This window comes from Giraffa tippelskirchi, chromosome 11, assembly GCF_054371585.1.
Source record: "Giraffa tippelskirchi isolate mGirTip1 chromosome 11, T2T-mGirTip1v1.2.pri, whole genome shotgun sequence".
Lineage (NCBI taxonomy): Eukaryota > Metazoa > Chordata > Mammalia > Artiodactyla > Giraffidae > Giraffa > Giraffa tippelskirchi.
In genome coordinates, this window is record NC_137285.1 from 52,589,823 (window position 1) to 52,613,262 (window position 23,440).

At 38.6% G+C, this 23,440-nt stretch overlaps 1 protein-coding gene and 1 pseudogene across 50 annotated transcripts in view; one reads left to right on the forward strand and one right to left on the reverse strand.

Annotated features, from left to right (window-relative positions):
• Positions 1–23,440, reverse strand: part of INPP4B (inositol polyphosphate-4-phosphatase type II B) — an 802,877-nt gene that overhangs the window by 115,613 nt on the left and 663,824 nt on the right. For all 50 annotated transcript variants that reach the window (XM_081543596.1, XM_081543565.1, XM_081543580.1 and 47 more), the window contains one exon: positions 11,576–11,779. In XM_081543596.1, coding sequence (XP_081399722.1) covers positions 11,576–11,779 — 204 coding nt within the window. The remainder of the gene's footprint in view (positions 1–11,575; positions 11,780–23,440) is intronic.
• Positions 4,316–5,049, forward strand: LOC145526361 (glutathione S-transferase A4 pseudogene; annotated as a pseudogene).

Sequence of the window (23,440 nt, forward strand, 5' to 3'; positions counted from 1 at the left end):
GGACTGGAGAAGTTCAGGAAGGTTTCCCATTCATCAAGAAAACAGATGATGGAACACTTTCCATTGCCATGCAGGGAACAACTGGCCTAATTCTCCCTGTCTTTTCTGATGGGAAGAATGGATGGTTTCAATGTCCCCTCCTTGTAATAAGATTAACAAAACTAGACAACCCTATTAGGCATGACTTAGGAAGGAAAAAGAAAAAGCTGAGACAAGGGTAAAATACTTCCTTTCAATTCATATTTGCTGGGAAATATCTGAAATTATTTCTTTGCAACCAGAACCTTTGCAATCAGCACATAAATAATCTAATAAAATGCAAATTACCACCACTGGGTTTCTGGAAGCTGCTGGAGACCTTCACTCATCATTTTATTAACTTTGGTCATCTCTGGTGTTCTATGTCCACCCTGAATTTTACCACTTGTATGCTTGGAGATAATTGTGAAAATGACTTGAATAATTACTTCAGAGTTGATTATGACTCTGGGAAATATGCACTAAGGAGAGAGAGATTTAACACTTTTAATCGGAAGAGAGAAACAAAATCCTCAAAAAAACAAAAAAAATCCTTAGTTCTAATGGAGGAAAAGGTACCTGACATGGTGCTGAGTTAAGTTAAATTTAATTATTCTACGTTTCCAAATATGAAGGAAGACAAGAAGAGTAATTTGAGAGGAAATTTCAAAGTCATTAATGTATTCTACAAATGAGTATTGGGTACCTTTTATGAGCGAGTGCTCTGCTAACTAGGGGGACACAAAAGTGAGCATGGCATTGTCTTTGCCCTTAAGGAGCCTATAAAGTTGAATGTATGGAAGAAACAGACATATAAACAACTGACTACAATTCAGTGCTTACGAGACTGAGTGATTATGTGATGCAAGAATAATCCTTTATTATACAAAATAGTTTGTAGTTGAATGTATATATAATATAAAATTTGGAAGTAAATGGCCATATTTTAGTAGAGATCTTACTGACTTTAGGTAACTAAGTCATAAGCTATTGCTTTAGAAAAAGATAGATTAGTATCTAGCTGCCTATAAGATATCATTACCTTTAAAAATGAGAATGATTAATTTCCTTCTTATTAAGATCAGGTCAATGGTTTCACATAGCATAATTCTAGCCAGTCAGAGAACTGAACAAAAATGCTTTGGAATATCAATTTGCATAGGAACATTATGCATGACCTCAACTATTTTCCCTAGAGGTAAGGTCTAAGATAACAGAAACTGGCAAGAGAAGTTGAGACTACGGGTCACTGAAGATTGTTCATAGATGAGGAATCTGGCTAGATAAGTTTTGTCATCAACAGTATTTTGCAACCATGTATGCTCACTGCCAGCAATAATGACAATATACATATCTGTATCAATCATCTGTCAAACTGAAACCTTCATATTTGTTCTACACACCATTAGAAAAAGGTGAAATACAACATAAACTGTGAGAATTTGGTAAAGAACATATCAGAAAATGGAGAAGGCAATGGCACCCCACTCCAGTACTCTTGCCTGGAAAATCCCATGGATGGAGAAGCCTGGTAGGCTACAGTCCATGGGGTCTCTAAGAGTCGGACACGACTGAGCGACTTCACTTTCACTTTTCCCTTTCATGCACTGGAGAAGGAAATGGCAACCCACTCCAGTATTCTTGCCTGGAGAATCCCAGGGACAGCGGAGCCTGATGGGCTGCCGTCTATGGGGTCGCACAGAGTCGGACACGACTAAAGCAACTTAGCAGCAGCAGCAGCAGCATATCAGAAAAATGTAAATCTTACTCCAAAATTCAATCCTCGGGAATTCTGCGTTGCAGAGAAACCACATTTTTTTCAGGTTGTATAGAGACTTTATTCCAAAAATGCCTGAAATAAGTATTACTGTGAATTTGTGCTAATGTTTCTATATGCTATGAAATTACTTATTATGGATTAATGTGAACCATCTATTGTGCTTATGTGACATAAATGCATTTTGCCATAATAAAGCACAGTAATTGTTCTCCTAGCTTAAGAATGGAAAGTAATATTAAATTTGATTTACATTTATAACATGAAGAAGGGAAATTAATTGGCTAATCTGGATGCTGAAATGTTTCCTGATATAGAAAAGTAGTTCAACTAAAAAAATGAGTTAGGGATATGGCTAAATAATAAAGTTTTCTTGTCTCACATTTTGCTGGAATATATCAGAATCTAAAAGATCAGAAGTTTATCTTTATTCTTTAACAATTATTGAATGAGAGTAGGCAGATTTAGCCCCAAACCCATCAGTGTTAAATCACAGTTTTCTAGAGAACAGTATAATTACTGGAAGCCACAAAAACTGGGTCAATTTAATACTTTGGTGGGATGACATATTTTAATATTTTGGACAAACTAATCTTGGAATCCCAGCTGTTGGCAGCATCTGCTGTAGAGATGTAGAGAAAGAAAAGCAATATGTCATCTTTACCAGCTAAAACATGGAGAATGCTAGATTAGTCTATTTCTTTGCACAGAGTGTCACAAAAATCCCCATATTCCTTCAGGGTTTAATTGTTTACTAACTTTTCAGGAAAATAAACCTTTAAAGCCCTCAATTATTTAATAAGTAAAATTCAGCAAATAACAGACTTTTTTTGGCCAGTGATCATTTTAGTTTCAATCTCTTCCTTATTGACTAGATAGTCATTATCTAGATTCATATGTCATTAATTTTTCCAACAAACAAGTTGAACAGAGAAAGGACATTCTCACATTGATTTAGTTAGTAGAGATTCTCTCTCCTGACCTCCAAAAGAAAGGTTTTTTACATGCATTAGCTCACTAAAACTCAAGTAATTTACTAACATGAACTTACTTTCCAAATGTTTATTATGAAAAACTAAATGCAGTTGTTCAAGTTAGGTAGTTGTTAAAACTACAGTCACTGCCAGAAATTAAATAAATCAGATTTTTTTAAAAATAGAGCTATTATAATCTTATGTACAAGCCTAAATTAATCTATATGATCAGAGTGTTTTTGTATGCTATCACAGAAACCCAATTAAATTAATTGTTTAAAACGTTAAATTATTTCAGGAAGTTGACTAGACGTGTAATCAGTGCCGAAACTTTTCTAACACCTAATTAACCAAGAAAAGTGGTACACAAAATTATGTTTCCAATTCATTTAATAGTACCATCTCTAAAGGCATTTCCAATTAGCTACATTTTCATTCGATTTACTCAACTTTTCAAAGTTACATAACGATCTGAAAATATTGTTAAGTGGTTATAACTTCACTGAATTTTTTTAAAATAAAAGATTCCCATATTTTATTTCTATTTTTTTACATATGTATGCACCGATTCTTTTTCAAATTTCTTCCCCATTTAGACAAAGGGATCTTTCTAATAGAAAGTGGTCTCCAAGGAACATCAATAACAAGTTTGATTGCTATATAACATTTTATTGAAGTTCCTTGGCTGGCCCTCACAAGGTCTGGAATTTCTAATTTTTCTCAAATGTTGCTAGTTACCAACTTCAGCCACTTTCTTTGGTGTCTGTTTGAAACTTCCACCACTCTGCTCAGCCTGTCCTCTCTGCCCTCTTCTGCATATAATTCTGCTTTAATGATAAAAGAAGACATCCAAGTTAATGTCTGAAATATAAAAATAACTCACACAACTCAATAGAAAAGAGCAAAGCAAATAATTAAGAAACAAGCAGATGAACTGAACAGATATTTTTCCAAAGACATGAAAAGGTGCTCAACATCACTAATCATCAGGGAAAAGGAAATCTAAGCCACAATGAAAGACATCCCATACGTTCTAGAATGGGTGTCATCAAAAAGAAAATAGATTACAAGTGGTGGAGAGGATGCAGAGAAGAAGGGAACCTGTATGCACTGTTGGTAAGAATGTAAATTGGTGCAGCCACTATGGAAATCAATATGGAAGCTCCTCCAAAAATTAAAAATAGAACCACCATATGATGGTTCCACTTCTGGATATATATTAGAAGGAAACAAAATCTCTATTGCAAAGAGATATCTGCACCACCATGTTCACTGCAGTATCATTTATAATAGTTAAGATATGGAAACACCCTAAGTGTCCATCAACAAATGCACGAATAAAGAAAATGTGATATACATACATACCTACAAGCATACACATACAGACACACACACCAACCTACACACACCAACCCATATATATATATATATATATATATATATATATATATACTTCTCCCACAAAAAAGGAAGTAGGAAGACTGCTCACTGGGTGCCTTTGTGCAGTTCTGGTCACTCCGAGTGGAGCCAGAAAACCTGAAAGGCCATGATGGCTATGAAACCCAAGCTCCACTATCCAAGCAGACAAGGCCAGATGGAATCCGGGTTTAAGCTGCTGATGGAGTCAAGTCTGATGAAGAATTTTTAGAAACAAAACAACAGTTGCAGAAGTTGCAAGATGGTAACCATCTGCTGTCCTAACACGTACCAATGTTGAAATTGATGGGATGAAGCTGGGGCAGACCCGGAGCATCCTCCACTACATAGCAGATAAGCACCGTCTCTTTGGCAAAGACCTCAAGGAGAGAACCCTGATTGACATGTATGTAGAGGGGACCCCGGATCTTCTGGAACTGCTTATCAAGTGTATCCTTACCTCAAACCAGAAGATCAGCAAAAGGAGGTGGCTAACATAGCCCAGAAGCTATAATTAGACACTTTCCTGGGTTTGAAAAGTTTTAGGGAGTCATGGACAAAGGTTTTTTGTTGGCAATCAGCTAAACCTTGCAGACATAATTCTACTCCAGATCATTTTGGCTCTAGAAGAAAAAACATCTTAATATTCTGTCTGCCTTTCCTCACCTCCAGGAGTACATAGTGAAAATAAGCAATATCCCTGTAATTAATAAATTCCTTGAACCTGGCAGTAAGAAGCAGCCTCTGCCAGATGACATGTATGTGAAAACCATGCACAACATCTTCATGCCATATGACAGCAGCGCAACTGTAAGTGAGCGCTGCCCCCAGATACTGCTGTGTCCACAGCAGTGTCTTACCTGAAGCCAGGCTGCCATGATCCAGCTCTGTTGTGGTGCTGTGCATATTGTTCCCAAGTTGGTCTTTCATATCCTGATATCTCTTCTAGAAACTCTGACCTTTTTTTGTCCAGTGATTGTTATGGGACCTCTTCTGAAAGCCTTTTGTGGCGAGGCCGGCATTTAGGTTAGATCTGCTCCATCTACTCATTTCCTAGCAATGAGGATGGGTAGGATCTCATGTTGTCCCCTGAGCTTTTGTCCTCTCCTTATCCCAATCTCAACGCCCCCTAGTCTCTTCCTATTTTTAGTGTCTGATAACAGTGGAGTTCACTAGATAGTGCCTCTCCTCTGAGCTAAAATAGATCCATGGTAGTGATGAATGTCTTTGATATTCACCAAAATAAAGGATTTACTAATTTAAAAAAAAAGGAAGGAAATTCTGCCATTTGCACCAACATAGGTGGGTCCCTGGGCATTATGCTAAGTGAAATCAATCACATAATGGGAATAAAAATATTGTATAACTCACTTATATTGAGAATATTGAAAAAAAAAACAAAACAGATTCATAGAAGCAGAGAGTAGATTGGTGATTGCCAGAAGTGAGGAGGGGGAGACAAAATGAGTGAAGGTGATTAAAAGGTACAAACTTCCAGTTATGAGAAAAGTTAAGTCCTGGGGATGTAATAAACAATATGGTGACTATAGTTAACAAAACAGAACTGTATGTTTGAAAGTTACTAAGAGAATGGGTCTCAAAATTTTCATCCTAATAAAAGAAAATCGTAGTCTTATAAAGTGATTGACGTTAATTTCTTGTGATTGTATATATGTAAAAAATCATTTTGCTGTATACCTTACACTAATACAGTGTTATATGTCAGTTTTGGCTCAATAAACCTGGAGAAAACTATTTCAAATAAAGAACAAAGAAGCCATCCAGCTCCACCCACCCTCACAAAAGTAAAATCCATTTTTACACCCTCCCTGCATTCTCAGCCCAGCAGCACACTTCTGCCCAGGACTTGTCCCCCACATGCCTACTGGAATTGATTATCTTCTCTTCCGTGTAAGGGCTTTGTTCTATCAGTCATTGCCTCTCAGCCTTAAATGCTTTTTGGAGTAATAAACATAGTCAATTGTACCACCTTTAAAACAAAACAAGTAAAAAACTAATAAAACACAGACACACGTCCCAACTACCATTGTCAGCTAATGTGCTCCTGTCTGAAAGGTCACCTCATCGTCCTTCTCATACTGTTATCTTCCATTCATATTCAATTCTCAGGAAATACTTCTGGAAATCCCACTGTAACCACCAGATTCCCATTTCATCCTATGTATGATCCTAAATTGCATAATCACTGTCACTGGTATCTCTGCTGCTGCTGCTGCTGCTAAGTCGCTTCAGTCATGTCCGACTCTGTGCGACCCCATAGACGGCAGCCCACCAGGCTCCCCTGTCCCTGGTATCTAGAGCCCTGAATAGGCTGCAGAACCCTTGCACCTGTAGACAGGTCACCTCTGAGTCCCCAGCACCCGGCACAGTAAACCAGGCAGAACAAGTGCTTTGTAACACCCACCGTACTGAACGCGTCACCATCGACCTCACCATTTTTTCCCGCTGTCTTCCTTTTTTTCCCATCATAAGTTTATTTAAAATACTGAGCTGAAGTCTCTTTAGCAAAGCCTAACTTCTTCCACCTTTCTTCCTCCATCGTATCACAACATTTTGTGACTATTTATTAACGTATTTGTATCTACCACTAGAATCTGAGCTCTAGGATCTAACAATCTAGCATGATTTATCTTGCCATTTGGAGTATCTGTGATATGGAAAGTCTCAAAATGTATCTAAAGAAAAGGGAATAAGGAAGGAGGCAATGTGAGGGATGACTTGAGCAGAAGGAGGAGGGAGAGGTGTGGGAGGGAGTTTGCATAACACAATAAGGTGAAACTTATGAAAACAAAAGATACACAGTTCCAACAATCTCCCTTGATTTAATATAAAAGTGGCAATTATTTGTCAAAAAGTTAAGAGTTAGTTAAGTCACTCAGTCTTGTCTGTTTTGAGACCCCGTGGACTGTAGCACACCAGGCTCCCCTGTCCATCACCAACTCCTGGAGCTTGCTCAAACTCATGTCCATCGAATCGGTGATGTCGTTCAACCATCTCATCTTCTGTCTTCCCCTTCTCCTCCTGCCTTCAATCTTTCCCAGCATCAGGGTCTTTTCCAATGAGTCAGTGCTTCGCATCAGGTGCCCAAAGCATTGGTGCTTCAGCTTCAGCATTAGTATTTCCAATGAATATTCAGGACTGATTTCCTTTAGGACTGACTTGTTGGATCTCCTTGCTGTCCAAGGGACTCTCGAGTCTTCTCCAGCACCACAGTTTAAAAGCATCTGCTCAGCTTTCTTTATGGTCCAACTCTCATATCCATACATGACTATTGGAAAAACCATAGCTTTAACTATAGGGACTTCTGTCAACAAAGTAATGTCTCTGCTTTTTGATATGCTGTCTAGGTTGGTCATAGCTTTTCTTCCAAGGAGAAAGTGTCTTTTAATTTCATGGCTGCAGTCACCATCTGAAGTGATAAAATCTGTCACTGTTTCCATTGTTTCTCCATCTATTTGCCATGAAGTGATGGGACCAGATGCCATGATCTCAGTTTTTGAATGTTGGGTTTTAAGTCAGCTTTTTCACTCTCCTCTTTCACTTTCATCAAGAAGCTCTTTAGTTCCTTTTCACTTTCTGTCTTTAGGGTGGCATCATCTGAATATCCGGAGAAGGCAGTGGCACCCCACTCCAGTTCTCTTGCCTGGAAAATCCCATGGACGGAGGAGCCTGGTAGGCTGCAGTCCATGGGGTCGCGAAGAGTCAGACACGACTGAGCGACTTCACTTTCACTTTTCACTTTCCTGCATTGGAGAAGAAAATGGCAACCCACTCCAGTGTTCTTGCCTGGAGAATCCCAGGGACGGGGGAGCCTGGTGGGCTGCCGTCTATGGGGTCGCACAGAGTCGGACACGGCTGAAGCGACTTCGCAGCAGCAGCAGCAGCAGCAGCAGCATCTGAATATCTGAGGTTATTGATATTTCTCCTGGCAATCTTGATTCCAGATTGTGCTTCATCCAATCTGGCATTTTGCATGACGTACTCTGCATAGAATTTAAATAAGCAGGGTAACAATATCATCCTCGATGGATTCCTTTCCCAATTTGGAACTAGTCCATTGTTCCATGTCCAGTTCTACCTATTGCTTCTTGGCCTGCATACAGATTTCTCAGGAAGCAGTTCAGGTGGTCTGGTATTCCCATCTCTTGAAGAATTTTCCACAGTTAGTTGTAACCCACACAGTCAAAGGCCTTGGCATAGTCAATAAAGCAGAAATAGATGTTTTTCTGAAATTCTCTTAGTTTTTCTATGATCCAATGGATGTTGGCAATTTGATCCATGGTTCCTGGTTTGCCCATTCTAAATCCAGCTTGACCATTGGGAAGTACTTGGTTCACAGACTGTTGAAGTCTAGCTTGGAGAATTTTGAACATTACTTTGCTATCGTGTGAGATGAGTGCAATTGTGTGTTAGTTTGAACATTCTTTGGGATTGCAATGAAGACTGACCTTTTCCAGTCCTGTAGCCACTGCTGAGTTTTTCAAATTTCCTGGCATACTGAGAACAACACTTTCACAGCATCATCTTTTAGGATCTGAAATAGCTCAACTGGAATTCCATCACCTCCACTAGCTTTGTTTGTAGTGATGCTTTCTAAGGCTTGCTTGACTTCATACTCCGGAATGTCTGGAGTTAACAGTAAGTTTACTTCATGAAATACAAGTTCTATATCTACTCAAACTCTTTCAAAGTCACAATCCAAATTTATTTATTGGCTATGCTGTGTAGCATGTAGGATCTCAGTTCCCTGACCAGGGATTGAATCCATGTCCCCTGCATTGGGAGCAAAGAATTTTAACTACTGGACCATCAGAGAAGTCCCACAATCCAAATATATGATCTATCCCATTTCCTCACTTATCTCAAGGAGTATTGTTGATCCTTATACTGAGGATCATATATAACTTACACACCTAAAAAAAGATAACATACAGCAGTAATAGTAAAGTAATACAATTCATGTACCTCGGCCTTTGCAAGACATGGGGCATTATCACACCGGCAAATCATCTATCTCTGGACCACACGAAGAACTATGCAGAACAGGTGCTATTATTTTCACTTTACAGTGGAGAAAATTGAACTTCAGAGAGGTTACAAGGTATGCATGTCTCAGAACAGTAAGTGAATTGAAGTATAAGGTGAAGGTAAAAAGAAGAAATATTAGATTTTTTCTTTTGAAAATGATTCAGTGGGAGAAATGCAGTCTTAATCAGTGACAACAAATACTTATTCAGCATTTACCTCTTGGAGCCCAGCTCTGTCTTTCCTGAGATAGTAATTTAATCAAAAGAAAGAGCAGGTATCACTTCATAGTCCTGCACACAACAATTTTTTGAGTGACCTGAGACTTTCAAATAATTTACTCCCTGAACACTTATAAATTTAGAGTGGCAGGAAAAATAATCATTAACTGTTTAACATCTAATACAGTTAGCATACAACAGCATTTTCTTGGTTAAGCATGCAATATAGTAAAGAGTTTCTCTGTGTGTGTGTGTGTGTGTGATGTGCACATACTTCAAAAAGTTCTTAGATAATGGAATATGTATTGATTCAGGAGAAACGCAATGTTCCCTCTCACCCAGAAAGAGAAACGTTGGTTTTTCTCCTGTTTTTTTCTGCCCACCTAGGTTCCTATCACCATGTTGACTTATTTGGTTTATTTGCCTTTGTGTGTGCTTGCATGCTAAGTTGCTTCAGTCATGTCTGACTCTTTGTGACCCCCGCGAACTGTATGTAGCCCACCAGGCTCCTCTGTCCATGGGATTCTCCAGGCAAGAATACTGGAGTGGGTTGCCACGCCCTCCTCCAGAGGATCTTCACGACTCAGGGGTCAAACCCCCGTCTTTTATGACTTCTGCATTGGCCGGCAGTTTCTTTACCACTAGCGCCACTTGGGAAACCCTTATTTGCCATTACTAGTTATTTTTTCAGATGTTTTTATGTGGCTCTTCTTTTGCCAATTTTAGAGCTACCTGGAGCAACATTTTTAAAATAACAAACCCAATAAACAAAAGAACTTAACAGATCTCTATGTCCACTGCCATTTAAATGTTAACACTTTTTAAGTATGCCCCAAACTAACACACTGGACTGCACCAATGAAAATACTTGTTGCATCCAAGTCGTGGATTATGGATTACTACTGACTCTTTTTATAAAAACAATTTTAATGGTTTATATCTCCTTGGCAATAAAATAAGGAAAATATTACTGTCTTGCAACTGTGGCATCCTTGCTTTGGAGAGTCAATTCCTAGGTAGGTTGATAAGAAGTCAAGGGCTCCCAAGGAAGAGAAAGGGGTCTGAAGCCCTCAAGAAGGAGAAAGGGGTCTGGGACTCTCAAGGAGAAAAGGACAAACGTTCGTTTCAAGGAGAACATTTGTCTTTTTCTCCATTGCTTTGTCTTAGTCAATATAACAACGTATCTTGCTCGAGGACATGTTTCTCCTTAACAAGAACCTTCTGACTAATCCTGTCATCTTAAAATGTATAATATGGAAGTAGGCCTGGTAAGATCTTTCTATTGTTTGTTCCAATCTTGTTAATTTAAGATGTATATATTGTGGGAGTGGGTCTGAAAAAAGTATATAAAGCTTTGATAAGACTAGCTAGGGGCCATTCTTTGTCCCCCTTCTGATGTCTGATGTCTATGTCAGAAGCTTTCTCTGTCCCTTTTCTTACTTTAATAACACTCTGCTACACAAAAGCTCTTGAGTGATCAAGTCTGGTTCCTGGTCCTGAAGCTAAATCTTCTTCTTTGGAGATCAGGAATCCGACATGGTTCTCAGTAAGCTATCACTTTGATGACATTCATTGGAGATAATTATTATTTGACTAAATTACATGTACATTAACATATATAATGTAGCGGTTCAGTGGTAAAGAATCTGCTTGCCAATGCAGAAGATGCGGGTTCAATTCCTTGGTTGGGAAGATCCCCTGGAGAAGGAAATGGCAACCCACGCCAGTATTCTCGCCTTGGAAATCCCCTGGAGGAGGAAATGGCAACCCACGCCAGTATTCTCGCCTTGGAAATCCCCTGAGCCTGGTGGCCTACAGTCCATGGGGTTGCAAAGAGTTGGACCCAACTTAGCAACTAAACAACATATGTAATACACACACACACACATATATAACCTATTTGATAGCAAATAAATTTTCACATCAAATAAATGTGGTTGGGTTAAAAGTTTCATTTATAATTTGCCCCCAAGGAAAAAACATAACCTATTTACCCATAATCTGTATTATGTCTGCTTTCCAACATGTTTTGATGAAAAGGAGCGATTTCTTGACACGTCTGCTCTGTTTTACAGTACTAAGCATGAGGAGGCAAGCTAAGTTAAACAAAATAAAAGACTTACCCAGTCTTCCTCATCGTAGTCCGAATGATGTGGAATGGAGTCCTGCCGTCTCATCGGCAGGGGTGGGTCCTGGGAACTGCTCTCCTCTGTGCCACTCTTAGGAGAGGGTGGTTTCTTCAGCACACCCCCCGGCCTGGCAGTGTAAAGTGCTAAAAGGGCACTTCTGACCAGCTGATCCTTGAAGGCATGTACAAAAAGCTCTGTCTGGAAAGAAATTGACAAGGATTAGAAACGCCATGGTAGGCACCTCCGCAGAGAGCTGTGGAAAGGTCAGTGGCAGATTTGTTGACACTTAAGTGGTGTGGATGGTGGAAAAAGTGCAGGCAGCAGAGAGAGAAAATGATTCATACCAATCAATGGAAAATAGCTTGCTTTCGGGCTGCTGCCAAGGCTGTGAGTTCTAAAGTTAATGCTGAGGTTCTATACGCACTAAAAACACCATCTGTCTCCTCGATCTCCCTCTCTTTTTTTCCAAACCCTGTCGTTAGAGACGTATTTCACTGGGGATTATCATTTGAACACCATCTACCCGCTGTATCTTTCAGGAAATTTCCAAATATGCCTTTGAAGAAAATGTTATCAGACTATGTTTACTTTGTATTTCAAACAGAGTTAAAGGCTGAAGAATGACATATCTTTGCAAAAAAAAAAAAGAAGAAAAAATAGAGGCAGGAGACCTTGATTCTTTTTAGCATCATGGACAGATTTCGAAAGTAGAGATGACACAAGCAGTCTTCCTCATGAAAACATTTGGCTTCTATTCCCTATTATTACCCTCTAAACTGTCTCCTCCACCAAATGGTTTCAGTAATGTTCAATGTTAACGAGGTTACCGTGAAATTTGCCATGGTAGATTTTACAAGCCGGTGGTAAATACCTAGTAAGTACTACTGTAATGATGCCTTTCTGACAATAAACAACTTTACAGCTGTACTTTGCATTTTCCTGATGAAATGTTTAATGGCTTCACCCTGTTATATAGTGGAGGGTGTAGTCATTGATTTTCTGTATTATAGTACACTTAACATGCAAGTGGCCTAACAATCTGTTCAGAGTAGGGAAATAACACAAGCATTGACTCACACTGTTAACATATTTATACTTTGTAACCTGTTGGGAAGGGGCCCTTTAACCCACAGCATTATTCTGAAGAACACATCATTTACTGAGATGCTCTTGGCTAAAATGTTCTCTTCACCAATGCTATAACTCAAGGTAATCATTTATTGGTGCTCTCTAAATCAATCCTAATGTAAATCAACCCTGAATATTCATTGGAATGATTGATGCTGAAGCTGAACCTCTAATACTCTGGCCACCTGATGTGAAGAGCTGACTCACTGGAAAAGACCCTGATGCTGGGAAAGATTGAAGGCAGGAGGAGAAGGGGGTGACAGAGAATGAGGTGGTTGGATGGCATCATCGACTCTATGGACATGAACCTGAGCAAACTCCGGAAGATGGGGAAGGACAGCGAAGCCTGGCATGCCGTAGTCCATGGGGTCACAAAGAGCTGGCCTCGACTGAGTGGCTGAACAACAACAACTCAATAGTTGGTCTACAGGGCCATGCCCAATCACTGCTACTAAACTGTCTCTCAATTTCCCTGTTGTGTCAGCAATTACAGAAAACCAGTTAAACCACGTACACCTAATAAAACTAAGCCATATCTGTACAGCTACATCTTTGCAACAGATTGTGAAATTCTAGAGCTAGAAGGGACCTTGAGTGGACCTCTTCACTAACAAGATAAAAAAACTAAGAAAAAAGCGTGAAGACTTGTCCTAGGGTTGACTGTTGATTGGAAGCACAAATGAAACAGAGCCAAGGTTTTCTAACAAATTCAGTTATCTTTCCCCCTTACTCTACACCACCCACCACGACGATCAGCCTAGATGCTTCTGTCCGTTTTCCTCCTCTCTAACCCCAGCTTGCCAAGTGTTCCAAACATCCGCCAGCTCTCATAGTTGGTTGTGTCCACACCTGAGGATGTTACTCTCTTCCCTGAGAAACTTTAGTGGATGGTTTTAAACACTCGTTTAATCTGTTAGTCATACTGGAGGCACTTTGAAGGTAAGTGGACAAGAAATATGATTAAAAAAGGATAATAATTTAAGAATAAGAAGACGGAAAATACTTTATAACAAATAAATTTTCTTATTTTTAAAAATAAAAGGCAGTTTTTTTTTTTTATTAAAAAGAACTGATGAAAAAGTTGGCTACACAAGTACAAATCAGTATAGTTGTAGCAAAATGGGAAACATGCTGTTTACATAATTTTTCAGAGAGCACGGATGTCTCTGTCAATGTGAATTTAAATATTAAACACATGAATGTACTTCCACTCAGCTTAACTAAACTATTTCTCTCCCGATAGTTTCAATAAATTCTTTTGATTTATTTTTAGAGCAAAACAGCTGGACTTCTTTGACTTCTGCTACTATAGCTCTAGTCTCCACAACGCTCGCTAATTACTATGTAGCTGCATACTATCCACACCCATTGAAGTTTCCTATGGTTCTTGTAATCACCACTATTTCTTCCCACGGTAGCACACACAGAGTTTCTCAGTTTATTCAAATCTCATTTGGGTTGACTTAGCACCAATGACATGGGAGATAATATATAGATTCTTACAGTTTTAAAAACCTAGAATTTTTTGGGGGGGTTGGGGGTAGCTGAATATAATGTTCAAAATCTTAAACACAATAAAAACTGATCTTCTACTTTGTGTCCATACTGAAACATGTATCTGACTCCCTTGGAAACTCTCTGGATCCTGAGCATAGAATCAAATTTTGTTATACAATAGCAAAAATATTGTACTGAAATTTCCATGTGACCTGGAAAAATCTTAATTTTCTTGACCAGTATTACTTGCTATATAGACCCATATGTTTTACCATCAAAATAAATTAGTTTGAAGAGATTAATGGAGTCACTCTATCCTATCACATCTGTACTGCATTATCTCAGTTGCTGTCCTTGAGATAATACCAGTGAAGTCAAACATCAAGGAAGGCAGCAACCATGTCTCTCTGAGCTGCCTATTGACTCAGAGTTCTGAAAGCCATTTTCCTTTTCTTACTTAGCTCCCACTACAATAAATGAAAGAAGAAAGGCTATTTAAATATTATTGTAAGGGTGGGCAAAATAATTCATTTAAAATATTAGCATAAGAATACAGTAAAAAAGCATAAACTCTGAACCCAAGGCAGATCTATTTCATTTGTTCCATATTCAAAAAAATAAAGAGAAAGAAAAGAAAATGTTTTCTTGCCATTTTCCCCATTCACATGCTCATACAAGTATCCTTCAAAGTAACACACAGAATTATCTACAAGTACAAAACTACTAAAAATCACTTCTCTTGGGGATACATTTGCTAGCTTCCTGAATACTAATGCAGGATGAATACTTAGAATATGTTCACTTAAAACCTCTCCTTTAAACTAGAGAACTCAACAAATTAAGCAAAGTCCCATTCTTTTTAGAATCTCCGTATATTCACTGAAAAAATCCAACGCCATGCCTAATCTCATTGGCAATACAAAATACCATAAACACGTAATTATCATTTTAGTAGTTCATGCATATGACATAAAAAGAATCCTGTTTATTTTTAAATTTTGTTGTTCAGTTGCTCAGTCGTGTCTGATTAATTTTTAAATTAGTATGCTTTAATTATTTCATGGGCTTCCCAGGTGGCACTAATGGTGAAGAATCCATCTGCCAAAGCAGGAGACATAAGAGCCATGGGTTTCATCCCATGATTTCATAGGGCAACAGTGTTTACTTGACATTAGTACATTGATTTGTGTTCACTGCTACTGCTGCTCAGTCATGTCTGACTCTTTGCCATCCCACGGACTGCAGCCCGCCAGGCTCTTCTCTCTGTGAAATTTTCCAGGTAAGAATACTGGAGTAGGTTGCCATTTCCTCCTCCAGGGGATCTTCAAGACCCAGGGATCGAACCCAGGTCTCTTTCATCTCCTGCATTTACAGGCAGATTCTTTTACCACTGAGCCACCTGGGAAGTCCCCGTGATATGTGTTTAGCATTCCCTAAAGCAAAGAACATTGAGCTTTCAGCCAGGAAAGATACCTGACATCTGGGCAGCTTATATAAACTATCCACTTGACCTTGGCTAAAATCACATAACCACTTTTTCCCAGTATGTACAAAATTACAGTGCCTATCTGTGAAACCCTTATGAGAGTTCATTGTAAACAGTACTCTTCTATTTATTCTTCTTTTTCTTGACCCACCCTTTCAGATTCTCTTGCTGACTTATAATCCCCTGCTCACTCAAAATGTAGTCAAGTGGACCCTAAGGGACCATAAACCACTTTCTTTTTTAATTTATTTTTTTTATTTTGTGGCCACACTACGTGGCATGTGATCTTAGTTCCCCGACCAGGGATTGAACTTGTGCTCCCTGCATTGTAAACACAGAGTCTTAACCACTGGACTGCCAGGGATGTTCCTAAACCATTTTCTTAAAAGCATTTTTTCTACTGGTGATGTTATTCTATCACTGCAAGAGTCATTTTTTGTTATGCCAAGGTCTTCACAATCCATTTCTGCCTACCTCCTGAATCAGCATGGTAAAGGGTTTCCATCTGCAAGTCTTCTGAATTTACAACCCCAGCCTGATCTCAAGTTTTTAAAATAAATGTGTTCTTCCCTGTGTTTCCATCTGAGGTACCCCTCAGTCATTACTGTTCAGCAAATCTGAGTCCAAACATCTGGAGCATCTTCAGGAATGTTATCTTCTGGGTTAGTGATCAATTTCTACTGGTTAGACCTTTTCAGTAATTTCCAAGATTGACTCTTGTATTATATTCCTACAGCTAATCCTAGTTAATAGCCTTTCTGTGTTCCATATTGATATTTCCTTAGTCTTCTTACTGGTTGATTCCATTTTCTTTAACCCTTCTTTTTTTCAGGATGTTATACAAATAAAACATTGACATCTGAGTTCCAGCTCAGAACTCCCAAATCAGAATTTGTATTTTAGCAAAAGCTCCCCAGAAGCACTACTGACATTTCGTGATGCTCAATATTCAAATCTCTCTGTTCTTACTCAGCTTAGTTGTTGCTCAAAGGATGATCTTCACAAAGCAAGTCACCAGGTTTCCAATCTCAACAACCTTTCAGTACCTACAGAACAGACCTTCTCTCAGGTAAATGAGATTAAGAAGGCTAGATCATATTTCTTTTTTAACTTTATGAGACACCGTTGAACTGATTTTCAAGCTGGAAACTTGTACTCATCAATGATGGATGAACGTTCCAGTTACTTCATATCCTTCCCAACTCTTCCTATGCTTAGCCCTATTGATTTTAACTCCTCTAGTGGGTGGTTTTCTGTGCTTAGTTGCTCAGTTGTGTCCGACTCTTTGAGACCCCATGGGCTGTAGCCCACCAGGCTCCTTTGTCCATGGGGATTCTCCAGGCAAGAATACTGGAATGGGTTGCCATACCCTTCTCCAGGGGATCTTCCCAACTCAGAGACTGAACCCAGGTCTCCAGCATTGCAGGTGGATTCTTTACCATTTGAGCCACCAGGGAAACCCAGTGAGTGGTTAGTGGTACCTCATTTTAATTTAAATTTGCATTTCCCTAATAAGAAATGATGATGAGTATCTTTTCCTGTGCTTATTTGCCATCCATCATTTTTGGTAAAATGTCTTTACAATTCTTTTGCTCATTTGTAATGGTTTTATTATTAAGTTGTAAGAATACACAATTGGCTACAAGTCCTTTGTCAGACACCTATTTTACAACTACCTTCTCTTAGTCTAGACTTGCCTTTTCATTTTCTTAATAGTGTCTTTCAAAAACTTTGACAGTTTTTAATTTTGAAAAAGTCTTATGTATCATTTATGTTCTTTTTTATTAGTTCATGCTTTCTGTGTTCTAAGAAATATTTGCCTAATCCAAGATGAAAGAAAAAATTCTTCTATTGTATATCTGCTTACTTATTTATTTGTTTTTTTCTTTTTTTTTTTTTTGGTTGTGCTGGGTCTTTTTTGCAGCACGGGGACTCTTTGCTGTGGCGTGCAAGATTTCTCCAGTTGCGGCACAGGCACAGGGGCTTCTCGTGTTGCGGAGCACGGGCTCTAGAGTTCGTGGGCTCAGCAGTTGCAGCTTGCAGGCTTAGTTGTCCCATGGCATGTGGAATCTTAATCCCCCCACTAGGGATTGAACTGGCATCCCCTGCATTGGAAGGTGGATTCTTAATCACTGGACCACCAGGGAAGTCCTTGCTTTTTTTCTTTTAGCTTGTATATTAAGGTCCATGATCCATTTTTAATTAATTTTTATATACGTGTCAGGTGTAGATAAGGAAAGGTTTACTCTGCATATAAATATCCAATTGTTCCTTACTATATGTTAAAAAGATATCCTTTCCCCAATGAATTTCCATTGTATTTTTATATAAATTTATTTAAACACCCGTGCTGTGCTGTGCTTAGTTGCTCAGTCATGTCTGACTCTGAAATCTCACGGACTGTAGTCCGCCAGGACCTCAGACCATAGGGACTCTCCAGGCAAGAATACTGGAGTGGGTTGCCATGCTCTCTCCAGAGGATCTTCCCACCCCAGGGGTCGAACCCAGGTCTCCTGCATTGCAGACAGCTTCTTTACCATCTAAGCCACCAGGGAAGCCCAAGAATACTGGAGTGGGTAGCCTATCCCTTCTTCAGGGGATCTTCCCAACTCAGGGATCAAACCTGGGTCTCCTACATTGCAGGCAGATTCTTTACCATCTGAGCCACCAGAGACATCACCAAATGATCAATACTGAAGTCAGACTGATTATATTCTTTGTAGCTGAAGATGGAGAAGCTTTAGACAGTCAGCAAAAGCAAGATCTTGAGTTGACTGTGGCTCAGATTATCAGCTCCTTAATGCAAAATTCAGGTTCAAATTAAGCAAAGTAGGAAAAACCACATGGCTATTCAGGTGTGGCCTAAATCAAATCCCATATGATGATACAGTGGAGGTGAAGAATATCTGGTAAACAGAGTTCCTGAAGAACTATGGACAGAGGTTTGTAACATTGTACAGGAGGCAGTGAAACCCATTCCAAAGAAAAAGAAATGCAAGAAGGCAAAGTGGCAGTCTGAGAAAGCTTTACAAACAGCTGAGAAAAGAAGCAAAAGGTGAGAGAGAAAGAGAGATATACTCAACTGAATGCAGAGTTGCAGAGGATGGGAAGGAGAGATAGCAAGGCCTTCTTCAATGCAAAGAAATAGAGGGAAATAAGTATGATCCCGTTGCCATTTACTTTGTTGTTTTGAGTTCGGAATAATAGAATAGCAAGGACTAGAGATCTCTTCAAGAAAATCAGAGACACCAAGTGTTCATATCATGCAATGACAGGCGCAATAAAGGACAAAAACGGTAAGGACCTAACAGAGGCAGAAGAGATTAAGAAGAGTTGGCAAGAATACACCGAAGAACTGTAAAAAAAAGTCTTGAAAGTGAAGTAGCTCAGTCATGTCTGACTCTTTGTGACACCATGGACTGTATAGCCTACCAGGCTCCTCCGTCCATGGAATTTTCCAAGCAAGAGTACTGGAGTAGGTTGCCACTTCCTTCTCCAAGAGATCTTCCCGACCCAGGGATCGAATCTGGGTCTCCCGCCTTGCAGGCAGACAGACACTTTACCGTCTGAGTCACCAGGGAAGCCGTGGCCTGCATAACCACAATGGCATGGTCCTTCACCTAGAGCCAGACATCCTTCGGTGTGAAGTCAAGTGGGGGTTAGGAAGCATTACTACAAACAAAGCCAGTGGAGGTGATGGGATTCCTGCTGAAATTTCAAAACCTAAAAGATGACAAAGTTAAAAGTGCTGCTCTCAATATGTCAGCAAATTTGAAAAACTCGGCAGTGGCCACAGAACTGGAAAAGGTCAGTTTTCATTCCAATCTGAAAAAAAGGCAATGCTAAAGAAAGTTCAAACTACTGTCCAGTTGCACTTCAAGATAGGCTTCAGAAGCATGTGAACCAGGCACTTCCTGATGTACAAGCTGGGTTTAGAAAATGCAGAGGAACCAGAGATCAAATTGCCAACATCTATAGGATCATAAATAAAGCAAGGGAATTCCAGAAAAACATCTGCTTCATTGATTACGATAAAGCCTTTGACTGTATGGACCACAACAAACTGTGGAAAATTCTTAAAAAGATGGGAATACCAGTCTATCTTACCTGTCTCCTGAGAAACCTGTGTACAGGTAAAGAAGCAACAGTTAGAACCTTACATTGAACAACTGACTGGTTTAAAATTGGGAAAGTAGTACGACAAGGCTATATATTGCCACCCTGTTTATTAAACTATACGTTGAGTGCATCATGCAAAATGCCAGGATGGATGAAGCACAGCTGAAATCAAGATTGCTGTGAGAAATATCAACAACCTCAGACATGCAGATGATACTACCCTAATGACAGAAAGCGAAGAGGAACTAAAGAGCCTCTTAATGAAGGTGGAAGAGGAGAGTGAAAACGCTGGCTTAAAACTCAACATTCAAAAAACTAAGATCATGGGAATCAGCTCCATCACTTCATGGCAAATAGAAGGGGAAAAAGTGGAAGCAGTAACAGATTTTATTTTCTTGGGCTCTAAAATCACTGCAGACGGTGACCACAACACGAAATTTTCTTCCATGCTTCCTCCTTGGAAGAAAAGCTATGGCAAACGTGGGCAGCATATTAAAAAGCAGACTCATCACTTTGCCAACAAAAGTGTATATATTCAAAGGTATGATTTTTCCAGTAGTCATGGATGGATGTGAGAGTTGCACCATAAAGAAGGCTGAGTGCCAAAGAATTGATACTTTTGAATTGTATGGACTCTTGAGAGTCCCTTGGACAGCAATGAGATCAAATTAGTCAATCCTAAAGGAAATTAACCTGAATATTCAATGGGATGACTGATGCTGAAGCTGACGCTCCAATACTCTGGCTACCTGATGTCAAGAGCTGACTCATTGGAAAAGACTGATGCTAGGAAAGACTGAAGGCAAAAGGAGAAGGGGGCAACAGAGAATTAGATGGTTTCATAGTATTACCGACTCAAAGGACATGAATTTGAGCAAACTTTAGGAGATAGTGAGGGACAGGAAAGACGGGCATGGTGCAGTCCATGGGGTCACAAGAAGTAGGACACAACTTAATGACAGAAATTGCTTTGTGATGAGCAAAATAATAATGTTATTGGTTGTTTAGTCACTAAGTTGTGTCGGACTCTTGCGATCCCACGGACTGTAGCCTTCCAGGATCTTCTATCCATGGGATTTCCCAGGCAAGAATACTGGAGTACATTGCCATTTCCTCCTTCAGGTCCTGACCCAGGGATCATACCCACATCTACTGCATTGTAGGCTGATTCTTTACCTCTGAGTCACCAGGGAAGCCCCAGAATAATAACAGGTTTCTTAAAAAAAGGTCTATCCATCTCTATGAAATGGAGACTATCATGTGTATTTGAAGGTAATGTCAGACATACATTTGATTTATGATACATATGCTTACATTTAGGTCTTTATTTTTTTCATTCTGAATTTATTTACATTGGTTTCCTCTCTCCCTCTTCTTTTTGTCTTTTTTTGGTCTTAGTGCAGTGTAATTTTCGTCTAGGGAAAAGTAAAATATGTCTTTTATCCCACTCTATTACTAACCTTTCTTATCTTATGTTAAAACTTTGGTTTATGTTTTGTCTTCTCTGTTTGGATTATTCATGTATAGTCAGAATTTGTCTTTTGCTATAATTCTACATCATAACATTAAATAATTTCTTTAATATTTCCATAAACTAATACGTAGCAAACAAAATCCAGTTATCCATCAGAAGATATACTAAGAATTAAAAAATTAGAAACACTTAATTGAGTTTGTCCATATTAGAACATGAAAAATTTATAGAAAATTTTACTGTGGAAATTCAGTTAGGTCCCTATTATGTACTGAATATGCTACAAGGATGATTTTCTAAGGAAATAACTCAAAAACTTGTTTTCCAAAAATGCCAGTTCAGATTCAATAAAAGAAAAAAGGGGGCTATCAGTAAAGAAAAGATTTATTTTCTAGTCCATAGTGTGCAAGTCCCTGAGCTTAAATGCAAAATATTTTAAGTTAACTCTTGCTAATATTAAACTATACTAAAATTTAAAATGCTATTTATGTGATTTACCTTTTATGCTAGATTTATTGCAGGTAGATTCTCTACTCTCTGAACCACCAAGGAAGCCCTCATGGATAATACTTTATTGTAAACCATGAGCTAGTAACTGTCTTCATACACTGTGCAAAACTCTGTTAACTTAGGTACTTCTTTGAAATTCTGGGCATGAATTCTTAAAGAAATGCATGGCTTGCAAACTTAAGCTAAAAAAAAAGTCCTTCTGATTTCAAGCGCTGACAGATTTATCAGTAGACAAAGCTTGTCTACTCAGTTAAAAAAAAAATAGGGAAGAAAGTTGGACCAATGCTGAATTAAAGGAGGAGAAAATATTATACATGCCCTGCCCCCTCCCCCAAATCACCGCAGCAAGTTGTAAATGATGTATGAAATGACAAAGCCCTGCCCAATGCACAGGAAGAATATAAATACTACTCTGAAATCACCACTGTGAGGTACTATTTGCTAGAATTTTCTGCATAGCTGAACCCAGGAAGACCTCACCTCATCTACAAATCCAAAAAAGAAATGAACAATAAACAATTCTATTATTTGACTCTATGCAACACCCTCCTCCTTCCTTTTTCTTAGCCATGACATATTCATTGAGTATTAGAACACTTAAGTATTACTGAGGAGTTTGTTTAATAATTTTTTATTTTTTTAAAAAAGAAATATCAAAACATATATTACATGGAAAATACCATAAAGGGTTTCCATTCCAGAGTCAACTAGACCCTGGGTCTGACCCCTAGTTTTGTTTGAATCCTGGGTTTGACTCTACCTGCCTGATTTTGTACATGCTTTAAACTTCTTTGAGCTTCCATCTTTTCCTTTGTAAAATGGAGATAATATGGACACACAGTTTGAAGGTTCAGTGAAATAACCTAAGCACTGAAATCACTAGCATGATATTGGACAATGTAGTTAGTTGTAAAGTTTGGGTCAATTTTTTCCTCTCTTTTCATAATAGAGGCACATATCCTAGCATGGAAGGAAGATTGCATTTTGAACTGGAAATCTTGGGTTTTAATTTTTCACTCCTTAGTTTATTAGACAACTCACTCGACTTTTCTGAAGACATCTTAGCTATTTTTCTTCTGAAAATAGACGTTGATTACATCCTATGAGAAAAATATATGATAATATAGACTTTAAAATGTTAAATAAGGGCAAAGTGTTACAAATTAACATATCTGAGTCAAAAATATATATACAGATATAGTATTCAGGTTTCTAGGAATCTGTTCTTCAGGGATGCAAAGAACTACAGTATTTTATTCTAAAATGTTATCATGAGAATTTTCTTTGGTCTGTTTCTTCAAGGGCATATTTATTAGAAATATCTCATAATAAATTGCAAGATGTTCTCAGGATGCAGAGGTTATGAATGAGTGTACCAGAATTGGACTCCAAGACACTTGACTTTGCATTTCTAATCAAGCTGCAATTTGATTTTTTCTATCTTGGTTCTCCATATCATTCAGATGCCCTAATTCATTATGGAAATTGATGTTTGAGTATCTACCCCATGCCAGACTAGCTTTTCTCTTTACATATACAAATGCAAGTCACCTTTGGAAGAATGCAGACCTAGGTCCCAGTACATTTCAAACATTAACTAATAATTTTGGAAATTCATATAACCTTCTCCCAGTAGACACTGTTG